At 32.0% G+C, this 11037-nt stretch overlaps 1 protein-coding gene across 1 annotated transcript; it reads right to left on the bottom strand.

Annotated features, from left to right (window-relative positions):
• Positions 1-9261: 9261 nt before the first annotated feature.
• On the bottom strand, positions 9262-10976 carry LOC112285412 (glycosyl hydrolase 5 family protein). The gene is made up of 2 exons (XM_024526224.3): positions 9698-10976; positions 9262-9499 (listed from the first exon to the last, which is right to left on the bottom strand). Exons 1-2 carry the CDS (start codon positions 10935-10937, stop codon positions 9480-9482), a joined length of 1260 nt encoding a protein of 419 aa, XP_024381992.1. The 5' UTR covers positions 10938-10976; the 3' UTR covers positions 9262-9479.
• Between the last annotated feature and the right edge of the window lie 61 nt (positions 10977-11037).

The following is an 11037-nucleotide window of genomic DNA, read 5'->3' as shown; positions in this document are numbered from 1 at the left end:
ACTTATGATGGATCCTAAGAAAGTTCAAACTATTATAGATTGGAAGATCCCAAAAATGGTAAGAGATGTCCAATGGTTTTTGAGATTTGCCAACTACTATCGGATCTTCATCAAAGACTTTTTTCGAGTTATAGCTCCATTTACACATTTGACTTATAAAAACAAACTCCAATGGAATCAAGAAGCGGAAGTTACTTTTGAATCTTTGAAGAAAATATTTATTTCTGCACTAATCTTGTATCGTGTTGATTTTTCCAAAGCATTCTTTATGGAAACAGATACATCAGACTTTGCTCTGGATGTGGTTTTGTCACAAATGAGAACAAATGACAAACTTCATCCAGTAGCCTTTCATTCAAAAAAATTCTCAGGAGCAGAAATCAATTATGAGATCCATGACAAAGAACTTCTTGCAATTATGGATTCTTTTCAAGAATGGCATCATTATCTAGAAGGCACTTTGAGTCCAGTTACCGTGTATACGGATCACAAGAACCTCAAATATTTCATGTGAGTATGCATATTAAATCATCCTCAAGCTTGTTGGACCATGTCTTTATGAAGATTCGAGTTCATCATCACTTATCGACGAGGAAAACAACAAACTTTTTTTGATGCCTTATCTAGACGTTCTTATCTTGTACCAAAAGAAGGAGATGCAGCTTCTGAGTAATAAAGAATGGTTCTCTTGAAGCTAGAGCAATTTCATCTTCAAACAATAAAATCAACATTGATTGTTGATTTAACTTTTCTCAAGCAAGTCCAGTTAAGTATGTCTTCAGACCCTGTTGTTCATGATATCAAGAATAATTCTTTTAAATCTCATGATCCCTCTAAATTCGAGTTTAAGAATAATCTACTCTATTTTGAAAGATGCCTATATGTTCCAGAAGGAGAAACACATTTACATATTCTTCAAGCTCATCATGACTTCCCAGCAACAGGACATTTTGGATACAATAAGACTTTGGAACTAATATCTAGGGATTTTTGGTGGCCTCAAATGTGGAAGGAAGTCAAAGATTTTGTACAATCATGTGATGTTTGCTCAAGATCAAAAACTCCTTGTCATCGACCTTTTGAACTTCTTCAGCCATTATCCATTCCAGAATAACCATGGTCTTCTGTTTCTATGGACTTCATCATGCATCTTCCAATCTCAGATTCTTATGACTCTATATTCTTGATAGTAGATCATTTTACCAAGATGGCACATTTTGTACCATATACAAAATCTATCACATGTGAAGAAATAGCTAAGTTCTTTCTTACCAATATCTATCGTTATTATGGATTACCCAAGGATATTATATCAGATAGGAAAACTCAATTTGTATCAAGATTTTGATAGATTCTTTTCAAGATTCTAAAAGTGGATATAAAACTATCTTCGACATTTCATCCTCAAATTCATGGACAAACAGAGCATGTTAATCAAGTTTTGGAGCAATATTTAAGATGTACCATTAACTACCAACAAGATGATTGGACAACTCTTTTACCATTAGCAGAGTTTGCTTACAATAACAGAGTACATTCTTCTATAAAACAAACACCTTTCTTTACTAATTATGGTTATCATCGATGGCTTGATATTCTTGACTTTTCAAAAATTGATAATCCTTCTGCGAAAGATTTGGCAATTCATTTGTTAGAGCTACATGCAACGATGAAGGCACAGTTAAAAGAAGCTCAAGAACAACAAAAGGTCAATGCGGATGTCTATCAAAAAGAACAACTACTATTCCACATGAGTGATAAGGTATGGTTACTTTGTCACAATATCAAGACCATACATCCTTGTGACAAATTGGACTATTGAAGGCTTGAACCATTTTTTATTTCTACACAAATCAATCCAGTTGCATATTGTTTACATCTATTGAAGTCAATGAAAATCCATCTACTATTCTATGTATCTCTTCTTGAATTATATAAGATAGTGGACATACCAAGAAGAAGACAAGCTCCACCTCCTCCTATAGAAGTAGACAATAATAAAGAATTTGAAGTGGAAGAAGTCTTAGATTCAAGGCAGTGCCAAAATAAATTGGAATATCTTGTCCATTGGCACGGATATGATATTAGTGAATGCACATGGAAGCCAGTAAAGAATCTTGCAAATGCAGCAAAGGTGGTGGAGGCTTTTCATCGACAACATCCATCAAAATCAACATGAAAACCTTCTTTATAAAAGAAACAAGATCTAGGCAAGATATCATTCTACTTTCAATCCTTGTTTGTAGCTTCTTTGTAGTTGTGATGCTCAGGAGATGGAGAACCAACAACCAGCGGATTTGACTCAAGAGCCTTCATTTGCTAACCTATCACACGAGACATTATGATTGTCTCAACCTTCAAGACGACGCAATCAAGATGAAGATCTTCAAGAACAACATGTTCTTTCTCAAATAGATGGCAAAATACAACACGTTTGGTATCACGGCCTTAGAAGGGACTCCCGATGTTTGGTGATTTTACTAGAGGTAGGAACAACTCCTCATGGTGTTCCAAATGTTTTATTTGAAGGAAGTTATGAAGGCCTCAATAATGATCAAATAATTGGGTGGTCTTTCTGCCCTAGTATGGAATACTACCGATGGTTGAGAGGCCCTATCAATCATCTTCGAAGAGAACAAAGATCAGAGTATGTGGCGAATATAATTCATCGCATCACAGATTTCTTCAATATATGATTACTGCTCCTTGTCGAACTCGTCCCTAGAAGAGGGGGTAATATCACGGACATATACATGTAAGCCAATAATTACAAGTATAAATAAGTAGAAGTAAGTAAAAGTAGGTAAAAATAAGTTAATTCTATAGTATTTGATATGAAAGCTTTCTAGAAGCTTCATATACATTGCTTTGATTTTATAGGTGTCTTTAATTGACTTTTTGGATTAGAAACGTGGTCAACAAGTTGGCCATGTGCCACACATATTGTTAGCTTGAAGACCAAGCTAACTATGTGGCCCGCACATAGAAAAATTTGCCTTGTAAGTCAAGGCATGTATCCTACAAAGTCAACACATATTGGAGGTCCTATAGAATGTTGCCACATAGCTCCTAGTTAGATAGTATATATAGAGACAAGAATGAAGCCTTCTTCACTCTTGTTAACTCTTTTTTTGTTTCCAGACTAGTTTCAAGAATCTTCATGTTTTCTAGTCTTTGGCAATAGCCATTCTAGTTTCTCTTTCAATATACATACTTGTTTATTTATATTTTGTTACCTTTCTTTGAGTGAAGGCTGACTTGTTTGAATTATTTTTTCATCGAGTTCTTGTCCTTGACATGTATTACAAAAATTAAGAGATGCAGGACTCTATGCTAAAATAGAAAAATATATATTTTACACTACTCAAGTGGACTTCTTAGAATATATTATTTGAAATGATGGACTTATGATAGATCATTAAAAAATTCAAATTATTATGAATTGAAAGCTTTCAAAAATAATAAGAGTTTTCTAATATTTTTTGAGATTTGTTAACTATGATTAGATCTTTGTCAAGGATTTCTTTCAAATTACAAGTCTACTTACACATTTGACTTTTAAAGATAAATTTTAATAGAATCAAAAAGCAAAAGTATCATTTGAAGCTTTGAAGATAGCCTTTATTTTTGTACCTATCTTATATTGCATTATTTTTTTAAGCCATTTTTTATGGAAATAGATGCATTGGACTTTGCTTTGCATGTTATGTTATTATAAATAGAAACAAATGATAAACTTCATCCAATAGTTTTTTATTCAAGAAAATTTTTAATAGCCAAAATCAACTAGAAGGTTCACAATAAAAAACTAGTTGCAATTATGGATTTGTTTCAAGAATAGTGCCATTATCTAGAAGGTGCTTCTAATCTAGTCATTATTTATATGATCCACAAGAAACTTAAATATTTTATATCAACACATATTTTGAATTATTGCCAAGCCTATTACATCATGTTTTTGTTAAGATTTGATTTCAAGATCACTTATTGACTCAAAAAATAATAAGATTTGTCAAACATCCTTTTTAGACATTTTTATCTTATATCAAAAGAAAAAAATGTATCTTTTGATTAATAGAGGATATTTTCTTGAAACTAAAGTGTATTCATCTTTGAGCAATAAAATCAACATTAAGTGTTGATTTAAACTTTATCAAACAAATTTAATAAAATATGTCCTTTGATTTTCTTATTTATGATATCAAAAATTCTTTTTTTAGTCTCATGATGCTTCTAAGTTTAAGTTCAAGAATAATCTATTCTATTTTGAAAGACGCCTATATATTCCAAAAAAAAATGCATGTTTACATATTCTTTAAGTATGTCATGACTTTCCAACATCCGGATATTTTAGATACAACAAGACTTTGGAGCTTATATGTAGAGATTTTTAGTGGCCGTAAATGTAGAAGGCAGTAAAAGTCTTTGTCCAGTCATGTGACATTTGTTCAAGGTCAAAAACTCCTTGTCATTAATCTTATGGATTTTTCTAACTATTATGTATACTTAAACAACCATGATCTTTTATTTCAATAGATTTTATCAAGGATTTTTTAGTCTCAAGTTTGTATGATTTTATATTTGTGATAGTAGATCATTTTATCAAAAAGTCATATTTTGTATTATGTATAAAATCTATTATAAGTGAAACAATAACTAAGTTTTTTTAAAAAAATATCTATTATCATCATAGATTATTCAAGGATATTATATCAGATAGGAAGACTCAATTTGTATCAAGATTTTGAAGAATACTTTTCAAGTTTTTAAAGGTAGATATAAAGTTATCTTTCATCTTTCATCTTCAAATTGATGGATAAATGGACCATGTTAATTAAATTTTGAAGCAATATTTGTAGTGTATTATCAACTACCAACAAGCTGATTGGACGATTCTATTGCCATTAGCAAAGTTTATCAAAATTAACACAATACACTCTAATATTCATCAAACATCTTTTTTTGCTAATTATGATTATTATCCATGATTTGATGTTTTTGACTTTTTAAGAACTGATAATCCTGTGACAAAAGATTTAGAAAATTATTTGTTAGAGCTACATGCAACAATGAAGGCACAATTAAAAAAAACTTAAGAATGATAAATAATAAATACAAATGCCTATTGCAAAGAACAACCACAATTCAATGTAGATGATAGGATATGATTATTTTTTCGTAATATCAAGGATATTTGCTCTTATGATAAGTTGAACTATTGTAAGCTTAGATCTTTTCCTATTTGTGAAGAAATCAAGCCAATTGCTTATTGATTATACCTACAAGAGTCAATGAAGATCCATCTTATATTCTACGTGTATCTTCTTAAATCATATAAGACAATGAATATATTAAGAAGAAATAAGTGCCACCTCTTTCTATAAAAGTGGATAATAATAAAAAATTTGATATAGAAGAAATCTTAGATTCAAAATAGTACCAAAATATATTAAAATATCTTATTCATTGGCACCAATATGATATTAATATATGCACATAGAAGCCAGCAAAGAATCTTATAAATGTAGTAAAGAAAGTGGAGGCTTTTTATCAAAGACATGCATCAAAATTTAAATGAAGAATAATAAATCTTTGCTATAAAAAAAATAAGTTCAAGAAAAGTTAATATTATATTTTTTTATCTTTGTTTGTAGCTTTTGTATATATTGTGGTACCAAAGAGATGGAGAATCAACAATTAAAGGATTCAACTCAAGAGCTATTGTTTGTTGAATTATCAAATGAGACATTGCAATTGTCTCAACCTTTAAGATGACGTAATTGAAACAAAGATATTAAAAAATTACATGTTCTTCTTTGAATAGATGACAAGATGCAATATATTTGATATCATGGCCTTGGAAGAAACTCCCAATATTTGGTGATTTTATTAGAAGTAGAAACAATTCTTGATAGTATTTTAAATGTTTTATTTGAAAAAAATTATGAAAGCTTCAACAACAATAAAATAACAAAGTAATCTTATTATCCTAATATAGTACATTATTGATGGCTGAGAGGACCTATCAACCATCTTTGAAGAAAATAAAGATCAAAGTATGTAAAAAGTATAATTTGTCGCATCTTAGATTTTTTCAATATATGATGACTATACCTCATGAAACTTATTCCTAAAAAGAGGGATAATGTTACAAACATATATACATATTTATTCTAATAAATACTTATATGACTAGGTAGAAGTAGATAAAAATATATAAAAATAAATTAACTTTATAATATCTTCTAAAAAAGCTTTCTAAAAGCTTCATAGATATGGTTTTGACTTTACTTAAGTTTATAATTAACTTTTAGGTTAGAAACTTAGTCAATAAATTAATCACATGTCACACATATAGATAGCTTATAGAATAAGCTAATTATGTGGCATACATATAGAAAACCTGCCTTGCAAGTTAAGACATGTGGCTTATAAAGTCAACACATATTAGAGGTCTTATAGAACGTTACCACATAGGTCTAAGGTGGATAATATATATAGAGGGAAGAATGAAGCCTTCTTCACTCTTATTAATTTTTTTCTTGTTCTACTTTAGATTCTAAGATCTTTAATTTTTTTGTCTTTAGGCAATAGCCATTCTAAATTTTTTTTAATATACAAGTTTTCTTACTTCTATTTTGTCATATTTCTTTAAAAAAAATCTTACTTAATTATTAATTTTTTAATTAAATTCTTGTCCTTGATAATAAGAGCTTATTAAAAAACTTACAAATGTAGTAAAGAATATTAATGCTTTATATTGACAACATCCATCAAAATCAAGATAAAGAATGATAAATCTTTGCTATAAAAGAAACAAGATTCTAGAAAGATAATATTCTATATTTTATCTTTATTTATATTTTTATATATTTTTAGCTCTAAATAGATGGAAAACCAATAATTAGTATATTCAACTTAAGAGTTATCATTTATTAAATTATTAGATGAAACATTATAATTGTCATAGCCTTCAAATCAACATATTAAAGATGAAGATCTTCAAGATTGGTATGTTCTTCGTCAAATAAATGGCGAGATACAATATATTTGATATCACAACCTTGAAAGAGATTCTTGATGTTTGGTGGTTTTATTGGAAGTTGAAACAATTTATGATGGTATTACAAATGTTTAATTTTAAAGAGGTTATGAAGGCCTTAATAATTATTAAATAATAGGGTGGTCTTTCGGCCCTAGAATAGAAAATTATTAATGGTTGAGAAGATCTATTAATCACCTTTAAAAGAAATAAAGATCAAAATATGTAACAAATATAATTTATTGCATCTTAAATTTCATCAATATATAATTACCACTCTTCATGAAACTTATCTTTAGAATGGGAGGTAATATCATAGACAGACATATTTATTCGAATAATTACTTAGATAATATGAATAAATAGAAGTAGATTAAAATAAATAAATTTAATAATATCTTATAGAAAAGCTTCTTAAAAGCTTCATAGATGTGGCTTTGACTTTATACATGTTTGTAGTTGATTATTAGGTTAGAAACTTAGCCAACAAGTTAGTCACATATTGCATATGTTGGTAACTTATTATACAAGCTAATTATATGGTATACATATAAAAAACTTATATTGCAAATTAAGATACATGTTCTGCAAGTTCAACACATGTTAGAGGTCCTACAGAACATTGCCACATAGCTCTTAACTAGATAGTATATATGGAGGCAAGAATAAAACCTCTTTCACTCTTGTCAATGCCTTTTCAATCCTTAGACTTATTTCAAGTCTTTCTAATCTTTGTATCTTTGGTAATAGCCATTCTAGTTTAATATTATATCATCTTTGAGTGTTTATTTAGTCTTTTTAAATAACGCAAGAGTATATTGATTTTTTGATTCTTTGAAATTCATGTCTTTAATAAGATCTATAATCCAACATCTCAAATTCTTTTAAGATGCCTTTTACAAATTTTATTTGGTGAATAAAAATAATTTATGATGTTTTATTAAAATAAGCTCTTAAATATTATTAAACGATTCTAAAATCAACCATATCAATTTTATGATGAAGGTAAGCTTTTAATAAAAAATAATAAACTTAATATTACTATTAGTAATAAAAAAAAATTATTAGTATATAGCATAAGTATAATAATATCACCATTCTTATGCATGTAATACATATATGCATCAAAATTACTTCTTATTATATGTATGTCTCTTAATATATTATCTATTTAATATATTATCTATTTTATATATTAACTTCATAGAGATAATGATGTCTCACATAAGTAGATCCATAATTCTATATTGTAGATATGTAAGTACAAAGATAATAAGTGAAAGAACAAACTTTCTCTACTCTCCTTGAATGATTCTACTTATTCAAGAAGCAAACAAATCTGCAATGTTCTCTTAAGAACTTAGCTTTGATACCATATTAACATTTAGTTTGCGTGCTCTCTAATATTATACTGAATATATTAGATAAAATAAAGGGTGCATTGTTTCTAAAATAAGTGTAAATTATATGATAGATAAACTAGATATGTTCATCTATCCAAAATAGATGAAATCCTATCACTTCGATAAAATCCTTTAAGGGTAAATTCGATAAAATGAAGTTTTCAAAGTCATATTGTGTGTATTTCTATATATTGTTATGGAAACCTGCAATATACCTTAGAACTCAAGTACTTGTTTGGTAAATGATGCTTCTGTCTTTCATCGTGTATTTGCAGATGAGATATAGTTCGAGCTACGCTCTACTGAATGACACGCACGAGACAGCGAAGCAAATTTGTTGAGTCCTCACAGAACCTGGTTGGAGCTTGCATTAGACTCAGAAATGGTTCTGCTCCACGAAGGAATTCCAACTTGGAAGTGTGAGGATTAGCATCATGAAGTCATTGTTATGATTTACCAATTCTCATGAGGCATGTGATTCCAGCGTAATTGATTCACTGCAAGTCTTTTTAAGCCCATTCTGAATTTCTCATGCACGTGTTATGCTTATGAGTTCATTATGATGGAGTCTTGAGGTTATGAGGTAACGAATTTTTACTGAAAAGATCCCCTTAATCTAGGCACTCACTGCATTCTCAACACTTTACAGCATGATGAGAACGGTTTTTATTCGAGCCATTGGATACTTTTACAAGTTTCTGCTAGAATCAATTCCAAAGATCACCTACATAATTTCAAAGATTTAGTTATTTTGGACTTTCGACACAACATCATAAATGAATCATGTTTGGTAACGGAAGAATGGGCCGAGAAAACTTCTGCATCACAAAAATCTGTCAGACAGTATTTAAATTAGTACCAAAAGTCTTTTAACTATCAGTGTTGCAATCTGATACCAATGCTTTATTCAATGCACTGGAGTTAATGCATCCAGATAATTCTCCTAATCTGTGTTGCCGCTAACATAGGTTGGTTCTCACAAGCACGGTGTATTCTGTTGTAATGTAGCATTAGAGTAAGCAGCTTCTGGTTCTTTACAGCTTCCTCTGTGGACCTGCAGTTGACATGGATTCAACAGCGTTGACCATTGATGTGAGAAATCCTTCGAGGTAATTCCAAATCACAACCTTTGGCTGCTTTACATTCGAACACAAGAAGTTGCAAGTTGTGTATTTTTCTTTTTAAACTTCTTTTCTGAGTATCCATGTACAACCTCACAACGATTCGTAAGTAGAGGCTGTTGCGGTCGTACCTTGGGTAGAGTTCTGGATGGTGTATCGCAACCTTGAGACGACAGTGGGATTACGGAAAGATCTCCAAGTCGATTCCAGTAGGCCATATACTTCGTCAGCATCTCTCACGGCATCGCGCAAGTAATAGCTTCCTTGCAACGCCCAGAATGCCCAATCCAGGTCGGCCCTCTCCAGGTAATCAATAACGCAATCCAAAAACTGAGTTTCAGAGATGTTCGTGGAGTCCAGGTTGATTCCAAACTCGGATAGCAAGAGAGGTGCGTTTTTTTCAAGGAGGAAACCATTATCCGCGTGAACGTTGCTCTGACTTATCGCGCAAGCGTTCTGATCACTGGCATTGTTGAAGTTTCCGCCTCGCGCCAGACGAGAAGTTTTATACCAGTGAAACTCATACATCAGCTTGTTTGGGAACCGGGAGGTTTCGAGAGCGCCCTTATTCAAAAATGAGAGATCCGTTCCGAAGTTCAACCCACCAGCGATGATCAAGATATTTGGGTTTACGTCGTGGACAGCTTGCGCTGCTGTTGACATGAGCACCCTCCATAGATAGCTGTTTTGACGAGAACCTCGTAGTTCGTTTCGCAAGCTCATGGCTACCACGAATGGGTTGTTGCTGAATTCACTTGCGACTGTGGTGAGGCCCATCAACCACGTCTCTGCGTCGAAGAATTCGTCTCCCCAGAAACCATTCCCATCGTTACTCGCGCAGCACCACTGGGGCTTACTGACGTGGTTGTCTAAGATGACCATCAGTCCTTGAGCTGTCAGAATATTTATCACTTGGTGGTGAACCTCCCTCAATGTCAGCGGGTACAACTCGGGGTTTATAGCTCTCAGTGCAATGCTACTAGACGTGATGTTCAGATTGCTAAAGCTCTGCGCTACAGTGAGACCCCCGTATGAATCATTCGTCCACAGCCATGTCGACGACGTAAGACGAACGCAGTTGAACCCAGTCGCTCTAACGAGAATTGCAATTCCACGAGCTGTGTTCTTGTTCAACCCTTCTGGGATGCCAGGCTCCAAGTGGCCCACCCAGTTAACACATGAGAGCTTTACTCGTACTCCAAAGCGATCTACCACCCATCTCGAGTTGGTCGACAAGGGCGGTCTTGGAAACCGAGTGGCTCCCGAGGTTGCAACGATCTGCAGCAGGATCAGCACAACGTTAAATATGATAGTGCACGATTTTACGATGGCAGTTACAGAGCTACAAGAGCTCATCAACTGCCACGCCATTGCTTGTTAGTGCACCTTACAAATATCAATGTAGCGCTAGTTACTGCAGCGTCCAGACATTCTTAGTATGCTTTTATGCATGAATTCCTTCTGAATCATC

Source organism: Physcomitrium patens, chromosome 8, assembly GCF_059467195.1.
Source record: "Physcomitrium patens ecotype Gransden chromosome 8, ASM5946719v1, whole genome shotgun sequence".
In the NCBI taxonomy this organism is placed as follows: domain Eukaryota; kingdom Viridiplantae; phylum Streptophyta; class Bryopsida; order Funariales; family Funariaceae; genus Physcomitrium; species Physcomitrium patens.
The sequence above is the reverse complement of the archived record's forward strand: the minus strand, read 5'-3'. Positions and strand labels throughout refer to the sequence as shown.